This window comes from Oncorhynchus mykiss, chromosome 22, assembly GCF_057628025.1.
Source record: "Oncorhynchus mykiss isolate SJ-2025 chromosome 22, ASM5762802v1, whole genome shotgun sequence".
NCBI lineage: Eukaryota > Metazoa > Chordata > Actinopteri > Salmoniformes > Salmonidae > Oncorhynchus > Oncorhynchus mykiss.
The window spans coordinates 21280146-21296098 of record NC_143043.1 but is presented as its reverse complement, the minus strand read 5'-3'; the positions used below and the strand labels follow the sequence as shown (position 1 = coordinate 21296098).

At 44.5% G+C, this 15953-nt stretch overlaps 1 protein-coding gene across 1 annotated transcript in view; it reads left to right on the top strand.

The window, feature by feature from the left end:
• Positions 1 to 7940: 7940 nt before the first annotated feature.
• LOC110501541 (aspartate--tRNA ligase, cytoplasmic) overlaps positions 7941 to 15953 on the top strand; it is a 30315-nt gene continuing 22302 nt past the window's right edge. Inside the window, exon 1 of the mRNA XM_021579191.3 lies at positions 7941 to 8247. Coding sequence (XP_021434866.1) covers positions 8225 to 8247 — 23 coding nt within the window. The 5' untranslated portion in view covers positions 7941 to 8224. The remainder of the gene's footprint in view (positions 8248 to 15953) is intronic.

Below are 15953 nucleotides of genomic sequence, written 5' to 3'. Positions count from 1 at the left end.
GACATAGAAATGATTTGCTTATTTTGTCAGAAGATCAATTCAGTTTTAATGTGACCATCCCGACCATCACTATCCTCTCATTTAGACAGAATTATTTAGATGTACCTTGATTATAACACAAATCAATGATTTGAAATTCAAATATTTTTGGTTTTAAGGTAAACATTTGACAAAATACTTTGAGCCAACATTTTGATACGATGCTTTGCCCTTTTGAGGGGTTAAAGGCTGAAGCTGTTGACATGCACAGGACATTGTGTCTGAACCTGGGTTCATTATCAATGTGCATTCAACTGTTGATGGGTTCCAATCGATGGACGCACTGAATAAAAATCAATTCCATTGCAAGATTTTATCCTTAGCTATGGTGAAACTTGTGGGATGACATTATTGGGGAAGAGCAAGACCACCTTCATATTAACCTTATGGAAGTGTCACATAGTGTTGTGAGTTGGGGGCTTTGGTAAAACAAACAGACAAGGTACCTCTGGGGCGTTAACCTATTATTAACGGTTACATTGTTTTAGTTGGGAAGTGACCAGCAGGAAGACTGTTTCCTGCATCAGGAGCTCCTGTGGCCAACAGCCTGTGAAAATACTCATGCTCCCCCAGCAGGGGTGTCAAAGTAATTTAGTTGCCGAGGCCATTAATGTAAAAGAAAATGTCAGCGGGGTCACACACGGGAAAAACAACGCTGTGTAAATCTGTGTAACACATAAACTACTTGATACTAATTTATTTCAAATACTTGAGCTGTACCTGATTTAATATGACTGGTACAAAAGATGTGTTCGCTGACAACGTCACGAAGACTATGCGCACCTTCAATGGGGCAGAAGTCTATGTTGTTGTGATTCTGGTTGGCCAGATAGCTACCAACAATGACAAAAAATGCAATGTAGGGGATCTTAAGTGAGTGGTTTCAGATAGTTTAATCTTGTTTTTGACACCATGTCTTGTTTCGAGGTGTTTGGACTGAATTCATGTCAATGCTAATATGGCTAAAATTTGATAGCTAGCTAACTAATAACTGTAGTGATGTATTTGAGAGACAAGTGCTCATTGTGCAAATGTATTTGTTTTCAAAAAACATTGGAGACGAAATATATCCTACATGACAATTGCGCATGGTGATCTTAGGCATGAGTTCGGCTAATCGGCCATGTAAACCCATTTCATGAAGCTCCCTACTAACAGTTATTGTGCAGACATTGCTTCTAGAGGCAGTTTGGAACTTGGTAGTGTGTTGCAACCAATGACAACCGATGACAGACTATTTTTACACACTAACACTACGCGCTTCGCACTGCTTTGCTTTATCTTGGCCAGGTCGCAGTTGTAAATGAGAACTTGTTTTTAACTGGCCTACCTGGTTAAATAAAGGTGAAAAAAACAACAACAAAAAACTCAGTGGTCTCGTTCTGTGAGCTTGTGTGGCCTACTACTTAGTGGCTGAGCTGTTGTTGCTGCTCCTAGAAGTTTCCAGTTGACCGGCGCAGATCTGGCAGGGCATAAATTCTACTGTCAATGTTTGTCTACGGAGACTGCATGGCCGTGCAGTAGCATCTAACAATTTACAACAATACACACAAATCTAAAAGTAAAATAATTAAGAAAAATATAAATATTAGGACGAGCAATGGCGGAGTGACATTGACTAAAATACAGTAGAATAGAATACAGCATAGTCAGAAGTTTACATACACTTATGTTGGAGTCATTAAAACTTGTTTTTCAACTACTCCACAAACTTCTTGTTAACAAACTGTAGTTTTGGCAAGTTGGTTAGAACATCTACTTTGTGCATGACACGAGTAATTTCCGGTCCGATTCATCCTTGGGAGCAATTTCCAAACGCCTGAAGGTACCACTTTCATCTGTACAAACAATAGTACGCAAGTATAAACACCATGGGACCACGCAGCCATCGTAAGGAAGAAGACACGTTCTGTCTCCTAGAGATGAACGTACTTGTAACGTTTTTCTTCTGGTGAAAGAGAGGCGGACCAAAATGCAGCGTGGTTAGTTTTGTACATCTTTAATAAAGATGAAAATACAACAATCTACAAAACAAGAAACGTGAAAAACCGAAACAGTCCTATCTGGTGCCACAAACACAAAGACAGGAACAATCACCCACAAACACACAGTGAAACCCAGGCTACCTAAGTATGATTCTCAATCAGAGACAACTAATGACACCTGCCTCTGATTGAGAACCATACTAGGCCGAAACATAGAAATACCCAAATCATAGAAAAACAAACATAGACTGCCCACCCCCAACTCACGCCCTGACCATACTAAATAATGACAGCGGTGGCGGCTCTGGCACGGGACGCGGAACCCACTTCACCATCGTCTTAGTCCGCCTTATTGTCCGCCTCCGTGGCTCTCTAACCATGGCAACCCTTCTCAATGACCCCACTGGACAGAGGGGCAGCTCGGGACAGAGGGGCGGAAGCTCTGGACAGAGGGGCTCTGGCGCCTCTGGGCTGAGGGGCTCTGGCGGCCCCTGGCTGACTGGTGGCACTGGCGGCCCCTGGCTGACTGGCGGCACTGGCGGACCCTGGCTGACTGGCGGCACTGGCGGCCCCTGGCTGACTGGCGGCACTGGCGGCCCCTGGCTGACTGGCGGCCCCTGGCTGACTGGCGGCACTGGCGGCCCCTGGCTGACTGGCGGCACTGGCGGCCCCTGGCTGACTGCCGGCACTGGCGGCCCCTGGCTGACTGGCGGCACTGGCGGCCCCTGGCTGACTGGCGGCTCCGGGCAGACTGGCGGCACTGGCGGCCCCTGGCTGACTGGCGGCCCCTGGCTGACTGGCGGCACTGGCGGCCCCTGGCTGACTGGCGGCACTGGCGGCCCCTGGCTGACTGGCGGCACTGGCGGCTCCGGGCAGACTGGCGGCACTGGCGGCTCCGGGCAGACGGGCGGCACTGGCGGCTCCGGGCAGACTGGCGGCACTGGCGGCTCCGGGCAGACTGGCGGCACTGGCGGCGCTGGGCAGACTGGCGGCACTGGCGGCCCCTGGCTGACTGGCGGCCCCTGGCTGACTGGCGGCACTGGCGGCCCCTGGCTGACTGGCGGCACTGGCGGCCCCTGGCTGACTGGCGGCACTGGCGGCTCCGGGCAGACTGGCGGCACTGGCGGCTCCGGGCAGACTGGCGGCACTGGCGGCTCCGGGCAGACTGGCGGCACTGGCGGCTCCGGGCAGACTGGCGGCACTGGCGGCGCTGGGCAGACTGGCGGCACTGGCGGCGCTGGGCCGACGGGTGGCTCAGGCGGCGCTGGGCAGACTGGCGACGCTGATGGCGCTGGGCAGACGGGTAGCTCAGATGGCGCTGGGGAGACGGGTAGCTCAGATGGCGCTGGGCAGACGGGAAGCTCCGGCAACGCTGGAGAGGAAGGCTCTGGCAGCGCTGGACTGAGTAGCTCTGGCGCCTCTGGGCTGAGGGGCACTGGCGCCTCTGGGCTGAGGGGCGGGAGCTCTGGCAGCGCTGGAGAGGAGGAAGGCTCCGGCAGCACTGGACAGGCGGGAGCACCTGTAGGGATGAGACGGAGAGACAGCCTGGTGCGGGGGGCTGCCACCGGAGGGCTGGTGCGTGGAGGTGTTACCGGATAGACCGGATCGTGCAGGCGAACTGGAGCTCTTGAGCACTGAGCCTGCCCAACCTTACCTGGTTGAATGCTCCCGGTCGCCCTGCCAGTGCTGCGAGGTGGAATAGCCCGCACTGGACTATGCAGGCGAACCGGGGACACCATGCGCAAGGCTGGTGCCATGTAAGCCGGCCCAAGGAGACGCACTGGAGACCAGATGTGTAGAGCCGGCTTCATGGCACTTGGCTCGATGCCCACTCTAGCCCGGTATCCGGGCTATGCACCCGCACTGGGGACACCGTGCGCTCCACAGCATAACACGGTTCCTGCCCGGTCTCTCTCTCCCCCCGGTAAGCACAGGAAGTTGGCGTAGGTCTCCTACCTGGCTTCGCCACACTTCCTGTGTGCCTCCCCCCCAATACATTTTTGGGGCTGACTCTCGGGCTTCCATCCGCTCTGCCGTGCTAGCTCCTCATAATGCCGCCTCTCTGCTTTTGCTGCCTCCAGCTCGGCTTTGGGGCGGCAATATTCCCCTGCCTCTGCCCAGGGTCCTTTCCCGTCTAGGATCTCCTCCCAAGTCCATTTCTCCAAATAGTGCAGCCTCTCCCACTGCTGCTGCTGCTGCTCCTGCTGCTGCTGCCTCTGTTGCTTCTCCTGCTGCTGCTTTTGCTGTTGCCCGTTACCACGCCGCTTGGTCCTGTTGTGGTGGGTGATTCTGTAACGGTTTTCTTCTGGTGAAAGAGAGGCGGACCAAAATGCAGCGTGGTTAGTTTTGTACATCTTTAATAAAGATGAAAATACAACAATCTACAAAACAAGAAACGTGAAAAACCGAAACAGTCCTATCTGGTGCCACAAACACAAAGACAGGAACAATCACCCACAAACACACAGTGAAACCCAGGCTACCTAAGTATGATTCTCAATCAGAGACAACTAATGACACCTGCCTCTGATTGAGGACCATACTAGGCCGAAACATAGAAATACCCAAATCATAGAAAAACAAACATAGACTGCCCACCCCAACTCACGCCCTGACCATACTAAATAATAACAAAACAAAGGAAATAAAGGTCAGAACATGACAGTACTTTGGTGCGGAAAGTGCAAATCAATCCCAGAACAACAGCAAAGGACCTTCTGAAGATGGAGGAAACAGGTACAAAAGTATCCATATCCACAGTAAAATTATTCTTATATCGACATAACCAGAAAGGCCGCTCAGCAAGGAAGAAGCCACTGCTCCAAAACCGCCATAAAAAAGCCAGACTACGGTTTGCAACTGTACATGTGGACAAAGATCGTACTTTTTGGAGAAATGTCCTCTGGTCTGAAGAAACAAAAATAGAACTGTTTGGCATAATGACCATTGCTACAGTATGTTTGGAGGAAAAAAGGGGGACGCTTGCAAGCCGAAGAACACCATCCCAACCATGAAGCACGTGATGGCCCAGTACATCACCGGTGCCAAGCTTCCTGCCATCCAGGACCTCCAGGCGGTGTCAGATGAAGGCCCTAAAAATTGTCAAAGACTCCATCCACCCTAATCATAGACTGTCCTCTCTGCTACCACACGGCAAGCGGTACCGGAGTGCCAAGTCTAGGTCCAAGAGGCTTCTAAACAGCTTCTACACCCTAGCCATAAGACTCCTGAACAGCTAATCAAATAGCTACACCCCCCCCCCCCCCCCACACACACACACACACACACTGCTACGCTACTGCTACTCTCTGTTATAATCTATGCATAGTCACTTTAATAACTAAACCTACGTGTACATATTACCTCAGTTACCTCGACACCGGTGCTCCGCACATTGACTCTGTACCGGTACCCCTGTATATAGCCCCGCTATTGTTATATACTGCTGCTATTCAATTATTTGTTATTATTATCTCATACTTTTTTGGGGGGTATTTTCTTAAAACTCCTAACTGACTTGCCTAGTTAAATAAAGGTTAAAAAATAGAATCAAATAGAAACATAGAACATGGAATGGATGATCAACGAGGTGCTATGCATTCTATGGAAAAATAATGAATGACATGGAAGGTCTGTTCCATGATTTGCAGCATAAACATAACATGTAAAACAATAGCAATTGAATTCTACCGTGCAACCATGCCACAGACACCGACGTCACGCTTCCAGACAAACTAAACACCTTCTTTCGCTTTGAGGATAATACAGTGCCACAGTCGTGGCTCGCTAACAATGACTGCACCTCCCCTCCTTCTCCGTGGTTGACATGAGTAAAACATTTAAATGTGTTAACCTTCACAAGGCTGCTGGCACAGATGGCTTCCCTAGCCGCATCCTCAAAGTATGCTCAGACCATCTGGCTGGTGTGTTTACGGACATATTCAATTGCTCCCTATCTCAGTCTGTTGTCCCCACATGCTTCAAGATGGCTACCATTGTTCCTGTGTCCAAGATAACTGAACTAAATGACTACCGACTACTGTCATCATGAAGTGCTTTGAGAAACTAGTCAATGATCATATCACCTCCACCTTACCGGCCACCCTAGACCCACTTCAGTTTGCATACCGCCCCAACAGGTCCACAGACGACGCAATCGCCATCACACTGCACACTGCCCTATCCCATCTGGACAAAAGGAATCCCTATGAAAGAATGCTGTTCAATGAGGGCACTCAGAGTGTGGTGTCAGGAAAACAACCTCTCACTCAACGTCAACAAAACAAAGGAGATGATTGTGGAATTCAGGAAACAGCAGAGAGATCAACCCCCTATGCACATTGAAGGGACAGCAGTGGAGAAGGTGGAACTTTTTAAGTTCCTCAGTGTACACATCACAGACAAACTGAAATGGTCCACTCACACAGACAGTGTGGTGAAGGAGGCTAAAGAAATGTGGCTTGTCACCCAAAACCCTGACAAACTTTTACAGATGCAGAGTCGAGACGCAAGACGCAATGCATCACCGGGGGCAAACTACCTGCCCTCCAGGACACCTACAGCACCTGATGTCACAGGAAAGCCAAAAAGATCATCAAGGACATCAACCACCCGAGCCACTGCCTGTTCACACCGTTACCATCCAGAAGGCAAGGTCAGTACAGGTGCATCAAAGCTGGGACCGAGAGACTGAAAAACAGCTTCTATCTCAAGGCCATCACACTGCTAAACAGCAATCACTATCTCAGAGAGGCTGCTGCCTACATTGAGACCCAATCACTGGCCACTGTAATAAATGGATCACTAGTCACTTTATACAATGCACTCTAAATAATTCCACTTTAATAATGTTTACATATCTTACATTACTCATATAACATGTATACATTGTATTTTATACCATCTATTGCACCTTGCCTATGCTGCTCGGCCATCGCTCATCCATATACTTACATGTACATATTCTCATTCACCCCTTTATTATTGTGTGTATAAATTAGTTGTTGGGGAATTGTTAGATTACTTGTTAGATATTACTGCACTGTTGGAACTAGAAGCACAAGCATTTCGCTACACTCACATTAACATCTGCTAACCATGTGTATGTGACAAATAAAAATGTATTCGATTTGAAATACACTGTGTGTTATAGGAAAATATATAATTATGAACTGGGTGGTTCGAGCCCTGAATGCTAAAATCCGTGGAATTTCATACCATATATACCATGGGTATGACAAAACATTTATCTTTACTGCTCTAATTACATTGGTAAACCAGTTTATAATAGCAATAAGGCCCCTCAGGGGTTTGTGGTATATGACCAATATACCACGGTTAAGGGCTGCATCCAGGTACTCTGCGTTGAGTCGTGCATAAGAACAGCTCTTAGCCGTGGTATATTTGTCATATACCACACTCCCCCGGCCTTATTGCTTAAATATACCACAAGTATGACAAAACATTTATTTGTATTAATATAGTTATGTTGTTAAGCAGTTTATAATAGCATGGTTGGTGTTTATGGTGTATTGTCAATAGACCATGGCTAAGGGCACTCCGTGTTGCGTTGTGCATAAGAACAGCCCTTAGGCGTGGTATATTGGCATTTTTATATGACCTACAGCCATTGAATTCTACCATGCATATATACTGTGTGTTATATGGAAATAATGCACGCTCCAGAATGACCTTCAAGCCAACCAGAAACAACTATTCAACAATGCCATGGTATAACGTTCATTAAAATATGTAAATCATTGTTGTTTAAATATGTTAAAAAAGCAATAAGGCATGCGAGGCAGTGCTATCGTGAATACAGTCACAGGTCAATTGGTTGACTGGCCCTCACTGGTAAATGGGTTGACTACTCTGGCGCGACAATGCCATTTACCTGGGACTGTATTTATGATACAGCACTGCCTCTTGTGCCTTATTGCTTAAATTAAAAGTGTGAACATCCATATTATCGATCTTTCATTATTATTATAAAAAAAGAGAGATTTCCACAGCTCTGGCGGAACTTTTGTTATTTGCCACAGTTTCTACCCGGATTGAGTGAAACTCCTTTCCTTTGCATCAGGTCCTTCTACGACCACTAATGCATGTGGACAGATGATGTGGTGACTCTGTCTGATAATAATAGTCAAGAAACGTTTGATATCTAGCCACCTTAACTTCCCAAAATAACCATAAGTGTCATGACTAAAGACGCTGTCCAAGGGTAAGAGAAAATGATCAGCGTTCTCATTTCTCAATGTTTTAACGTTAATTGCTAACGTTAGCATCTGGCTTGCTAATGCAGGTGATTTCTAAAGCAATTGAATTTATCAGTTTTCTACCAATAAGTAAACTGACGTTAGTTTGCTAGCTAGGCAATTGCAAACATGTAACTGGCCATTTTTGCATAGAAAAAGTCAAGCATAGCAGCTACAGTTAAAGTGTGACAGCTAGCTAACGTTAGCAACTAACGACAGTGAACTAACTTGTTAGTAGGAGCTAGCTAGCATTAGCAAGCTAATCATGCATGCAGGCGAATGTCTTCTGACCGTGCCATCATGCACCAAATCAAGTTTTGTCACATAGACGTGTTTAGCAGATGTTATTGCTGGTGTAGTGAAATGCTTGTGTTTCTAGCTTCAACAGTGTCATATCTAACAAGTAATATCTAACAATTTCACAATAATACACACAAATCTAAAGTAAAGGAATGGAATTAAGAATATATAAATATTTGGATGAGCAATGTCAGAGCGGCATAGACTAAGATACAGTAGAATATGATAGAATACAGTATATAAATTAAGCAAAAAAAGAAACGTCCTCTCACTGTCAACTGTGTTTATTTTCAGCAAACTTAACATGTAAATATTTGTATGAATATAAGATTCAACAACTGAGACATAAGCTGAACAAGTTCCACAGACATGTGACTAACATAAATGGAATAATGTGTCCCTGAACAAAGGGGGGGTCAAAAGTAACAGTCAGTATCTGGTGTGGCCACCAGCTGCATTAAGTACTGCTGTGCATCTCCTCCTCATGGACTGCACCAGATTTGCCAGTTCTTGCTGTGAGATACTCCACTCTTCCACCAAGGCACCTGCAAGTTCCTGGACATTTCTTGGGGGAATGGCCCTCACCCTCCGATCCAACAGGTCCCTGACGTGCTCAATGGGGTTGAGATCCGGGCTCTTCGCTGGCCATGGAAGAACTGACATTCCTATCTTGCAGGAAATCACACACAGAATGAGCAGTATGGCTGGTGGCATTGTCGTGCTGGAGTGTCATGTCAGGATGAGCCTGTAGGAAGGGTACCACATGAGGGAGGAGGATGTCTTCCCTGTAACGCACAGCGTTGAGATTGCCTGCAATTACAACAAGCTCAGTCCAATGATGCTGTGACACACCGCCCCAGACCATGACGGTCCCTCCACCTCCAAATCGAGAGTACAGGCCCCGGTGTAACGCTCATTCCTTCGACGATAAACGTGAATCCGACCATCACCCCTGGTGAGACAAAACCGCGACTCGTCAGTGAAGAGCACTTTCTGCCAGGCCTATCTGGTCCAGCGACGGTGGGTTTGTGCCCATTGGCAACGTTGTTGCCGGTGATGTCTGGTGAGGACCTGCCTTACAACAGGCCTACGAGCCCTCAGTCCGGCCTCTCTCAGCCTATTGCGGACAGTCTAAGCACTGATGGATGGATTGTGCGTTCCTGGTGTAACTCGGGCAGTTGTTGTTGCCATCCTGTACCTGTCCCGCAGGTGTGATGTTCGGATGTACCGATCCTGTGCAGGTGTTATTACACATGGTCTGTCACTGTGAGGACAATCCTGCCTCCCTGTAGGGCTGTCTTAGAGTGTGCAAAGCTGTCATCAAGGCAAAGGGTGGCTACTTTGAAGAATCTCACATTTTATTTTATTTGTTTAACACTTTTTTGGTTACTACATGATTCGAAAATAGTGCGAATAAAGAAAAACCCTTGAATGAGTAGGTGTGTTCAAACTTTTGACTGGTACTGTATATATCTGCATCTACTGTGCATTAAACGACTACAATTGGCGAGGTTAAATGTAATGAAGACCATGCTCACAGCAGATGTAGGCTAGTCCAGAAGGGATTTGACAGCAGAGGGAAGGTGTCATGGGGGCAGCAGAAGTCCCAAAAAAGTGGAAACACTGTAATGAGTGAAAGTTAGCCTAGGCCTATGTGTACAGTAAGTAGCCTAGGCCTATTCATTAAAGTTAAGAATGAGTATTGTGCCTAATGAATCAGTTAATGTCATTTTACTTTAACTTATTCAATTCTTTGTTTTCTGTTAATGATTAGTACTTTATTCGTCTGTGCATGATGGCACCCGTTAACATATTTAGACTGACTCCCTGAGTTTTCCATTTGGAGGAATATGTCATCTGTGAAACTAGATGGCATTAACTGTATTGCACCCTGGTCAGGGGTCCTACCACCAATTTCCTCCTCTCCTCATTGTGTTTTAATGCCACTGGATATGTAGATGGGTGTGAATGTGCTTAATTCCCCTCACTCATCCTGGCTATATTGTCTATTGACATACTCGTATGGTTCCCAGGGGTTGCTATGATCGTATTACAGAATTTTAGGATTTGCCACATAATTCAATGTCAGGTTGTTTTGAGTTTGGGTGAAAGATTGCCTAGTGGTCATTTCCATGTTTAAGACCCCATGAGCACCAAATTGAAGTTTATAGGAGCATATCCATTTTGGTATTAAATGAATGCTAAGAGTCTATATTTTGGGGAAATTAAGGCATAGTTATGTTTTTCAACCATTTTTCTATCCTAAAAATGATTAATAAAGCAAGGCTTTGATATCTGGTCACACAGATGGAAAAGGTTTCTGAAAAAAACATCTACTAGAAAAAGTCTTAAGGTATTAGAAAGTACATCAAAACACAGTAATGTTGAAGTAAAAGCCGGAAGTTATTTCTCTTCGTTAGTTTAGGAATTATTGCCTAGTCATTCTGTTACCAACAGAATGAGAAGACACTTTCTCTACCCCATTAGGAGGGAGGATTATGAAAGTTCACAGAAGTAACAAGTACAGGTAGACCTACCAATTAGTTAAATTGTATCAGTAAAAACTTTGTTCATGAATTATTAAAGCCCCCAAGCATTCCATTTTTAAATCCTCACTGTATATGGAATAAATCAATGTGTGTTTATTTAATGAAAAATAATTCCAAAATATATAGTTTTAATCATTTATTTCCCTGAGCCTCCTTTGTCCATTGAAATGCTCAGTCTGATTGTGTGGGATATGAAACAAATGTAAAGATATTTAAATACAAAGCTCTGATTGGTTGATAGGGTGGTCTAGAGCCCAGTCCCTTACCCGTGGGAACAGTCATTGGTCTATTATAATCAGATCACATTGTGGCCAAAAGTTCCATCTCACTTGAACAGGCTGAAATTCCAGGCATTTATTTAAAACAGCCCTTACACAAAAAGGGCATTATCATAATTTTCACGATATCAGTATTATTTTGATCCCATAGTGTGTAAATATAATTTTTTTCAACTGCGCTGCCCCTTCAAATGATTAAAACTCATCAGCCTGTTACCAAATCGGTAGTGACCGAATAATCTGTAACAAAATGACTACCATTGAATTGGCCACAATGGGAAATCATAGTAGTTACAAACCACAGTTGGAGTAGAGCACAGTAAAGAAAAGTTGAGTATAGTGCATTACAGTAGAGCCCACATAAGTAGAGTACAGTATAATGTAATGTACTCTAATGATGGGGGTGAAAAATCGCTACAATTACTTATTTTTTAATTTTTTTGTTACTGTAGGTAGCGTCAGCTAGCACTAGATGGCTATACCTGCGACAAAACTCATATTTTTCATCCTATAGCTTGTTCTCCATCTTTTTAATTGTGAGCCAACATGTTTTTAGCACTTTTTTTTATCCCCTGATTTATAATGTTTTGTCATGCTCTCACTTGTCTCTCTGCAGCAGACATACACTGAGTATACCAAACAAGAACAAGATGGTGCCGACAGATATGGCAGCTCTGCTTCTAGCTCCTAAGCAACTTTGCTGTGTATTGTTTTTTTGTGCGTTATTTCTTATATTATTAGCCCAGAAGATTTTTTTGTACATGCATTTTGCTACACCTGCAATAACATCTCCTAAGTATGTGTATGTGACCAATAACATTTGAATTGATTTTGATTAGGAACCCCTTCCTAATATTGATTTGCAACGCCACTTTTGCCCCCAGAACAGCCTCAATTTGTCGGGGCATGGACTTTACTAGGTGTCAAAGGTGTTCCACAGGGATGCTGGCTAGGGTTGCACATTTTGGGGAATATTCAGAGGTGGAAAATTTCCATGGGAATATAGGGGAATTAACGAAAATGTATGCAAATTATTATTAATACCATTTAAATGTAGATGTTTTTTGCATTGGATATATTTATCATATCAAATTGAGACGTAAACCTTTTACCTTATCAAAAGTAGACATAATTGCAAATTATTAAATCCTTCCAATAGAATAATAAATAATAATAATTTAGTTCTAAATTGAACTTGAATTAAATGAGTTGACTCTTCACATGGGATGATTTCACTGAACAACAAAAGGGAATATTGAATGATCCCCAATGATCCATCGCATCTCCCAATAACGTTTTCAACATCTGTAAAATGATAGTCTAGAAAGTAAAGTTTTGGTTGTCTTCCTCTCAGACTTCCATGTCTTCTCCCTGGACCTCCTCAATGTCCACCTCTTGAACATCAGACTCTGAGGCCTCATCTTCACTATCACTTTCCAGCCTTGTTGAGGATGGCTCGTTGTCAGGCTCAAAAAGCCTCAAATCTACCCAGATGGCCACCAATTTTTCAACCCTTGTATTGGTCAGCCTGTTGAGTGCTTTGGTGTGTGTTCCCAAATATGGACCAGTTGCGCTCTGAGCCAGCTAATGTTGGTGTGATTTGGAGGATGATGTAGGCAACGGGAAAGAGCCTCAGCTCCACAAAGATCCTTCCACCAGGTGGCTGATGAGATATGTTGGCACGACTGCCATATTGCAACTCCATCCCAAAGCCCTTGCTTGGAAGTGTACATCGCCAGACTGCCATGAACCTTGCCCTCATCCAGGCCAAGGTGGCGAGACACGGTAGTGATGACTCCATAAGCCTTGTTGATCTCTGCACCAGACAGGATGCTCTTGCCAGCATACTTGGGGTCCAACATGTACGCTGCGGCATGTATGGGCTTCAGGCAGAAGTCTTCACGCTTTTTGATGTATTTCAGAACTGCAGTTTCATCTGCTTGGCGCAACAGTGGAGTGGGCAGGGCCATACAAATTTCTTCTCTTACATCTGCAAGCAGAGTCTGAACATCAGACAGGATGGCATTGTCTCCCTCATTTCATGCAATGGCTACTGCTATAGGTTTCAGGAGTTTCAGGCTGCTTACTACTCTCTCCCAAAATACGTCATCCAGGAGGATCCTCTTGATGGGGCTGTCCATATCGGCAGACTGTGATATGTCCATTTCTTGGAGAGACTCCTTCCCCTCAGGAGACTGTCAAACATGATGACATCACCACCCCAATGGGCAGCTTCATTGTGGTGCTCTTATTCTTCTCACTTTGCTTGGTGAAGTAGATTGTTGCTATAACTTGATGACCCTTCACATACCTAACCATTTCTTTGGCTCTCTTGTAGAGTGTATCCATTGTTTTCAGTGCCATGTGTTTCTTGAGGAGCAGATTCAATGCATGAGCAGCACAGCCAATGGGTGTGATGTGAGGGTTGGACTCCTCCACTTTAGACCAAGCAGCCTTCATGTTCGCAGCATTGTCTGTCACCAGTGCAAATAACATCTGTGGTCCAAGGTAATTGATGACTGCCTTCAGCTCATCTGCAATGTAGAGACCTGTGTGTCTGTTGTCCCTTGTGTCTGTGCTCTTGTAGAATACTGGTTGAGGGGTGGGGATGATGTAGTTAATTATTCTTTGCCCACGAACATTCGGCCACCCATCAGAGATGATTGCAATATACAGTCTGCTTTCTCTATGATTTGTTTGACCTTCACTTGAACTCTGTTGAACTCTGCATCCAGAAAATGAGTAGATAAAGCATGTCTGGTTGGAGGGGTGTATGCTGGGCGAAGAATATTCAGAAATCTCTTCCAATACACATTGCCTGTAACCATTAGAGGTGAACAAGTTGCATACAACTCGAGCAAGACATTCATCAGCATTTCTCTGACTATGTTCCTCTATTGAGTCAAAAATACTTCTTATTCCAGGAGGACCATGAGCTGTTGCTTTCGATAAGGTGTGATTCATCATTTTCACTTCGACTAGAAGTAGAGGGATTTTGTCAGAGGTTGCTTGTTGTGAGCGCTGAGGGAACTTTATGTACTTGGCCAGATGATTCTGCATCTTTGTTGTATTCTTCACATTTGTTTTGGCACAGTATTTGCAAATGTACAAAACTTTTCCTTCTACATTAGCTGCAGTGAAATGTCTCCACACATCAGATGGTGCCCGTAGCATTTTCCTGTAAAAACCAAATACAATTCCATGTATAGATAAATAGTTAAGCAGTTAGATTAAACAACTCCTTTGTAAGACAAATGTTTTAAAATGAAATATGTATGGAAACAGGTGAATTATCACTCCTCAGTGAGCAGGCTCAAGCAAGCTCAAACCCACATGGTAGCAAAAACGAACCAGCAGAAATTGTTAACAAGTTGATTTAAACACACTTTGCTTTAGGCTACTATTTACTAGTTAACTTCTTGACGCACCCATCCCGTTAGTGGGATCATTTTCATCAACATCCGCTGAATTGCACAGCGACAAATTCAAATTCAATTACTAAAAATATTTAATTTTCAGGAAATCACAAGTGCACTATAGCAAAACACAGCGTAGCTTGTTGTTAATCCACCTGGCGTGTCAGATTTCAATAAAACTCTTTGGCGAAAGCATAACAAGCGTTTATGTAAGAACATCTCTCTCAGTAGACAAAATATTACAAACAAACAGCTAGCAACCAAGTAGATTGTTCACGATCAGAAAAACAATAAATTAAATTGCTTACCTTTGATGATCTTCGGCTGTTTGCACTCACGAGACTCCCAGTTACACAATAAATGTTCCTTTTGTTCCAATAAGATGATTTTTATTTCCAAAATACCTCCATTTGTTTGGCGCGTTATGTTCAGAAATCCACAGGCTCGAGCGGTCACGACATCGCAGATGAAAATTCCAAATAGTATCTGTAAAGTGTGTAGAAAGGCGAGCGAGAGAAAATGGCTGTTGCGCATGAAAAACTCTGCTGGCACCCAGCCATCCACTGATGCGATGGATTCTTTCACGCTCATTTTAAAAAATAAAAGCCTGAAACTATGCCTAAAGACTGTTCACAGCTTGACGAAGCCATAGGAAAAGGAATCTGGTTGATATCCCTTTAAATTGAGGCAAGGCATCCAATGGAACAGAGAGCGTTCAGGAAAAACAGCACTTCCTTGTTGGATTTTCCTCAGGTTTTCGCCTGCAATATCAGTTCTGTTATACTCACAGACAATATTTTGACAGTTTTGGAAACGTTAGTGTTTTCTATCCTAATCTGACAATTATATGCATATTCTAGTTTCTAGGCCTGAGAAATAGGCAGTTTCAAATGGGTATGTTTTTTAGCCAATAACGAAAATACTGCCCCCTACACTCAAGAAGTTAACAAAAAATCATGTTTGTCATATACAATATATTCCCCCCACCCAGTATTGTAATCAAAACTTACCAGAAAGCGTGTAGTCATTGGCTCAGACAGTGTAATACTGTGGGCTCAATTGAATCTCATTAGTGTGCAAGATCTTGAGAATCAGCTGTACATGTGATGGAATTGCAACCCACTGCATG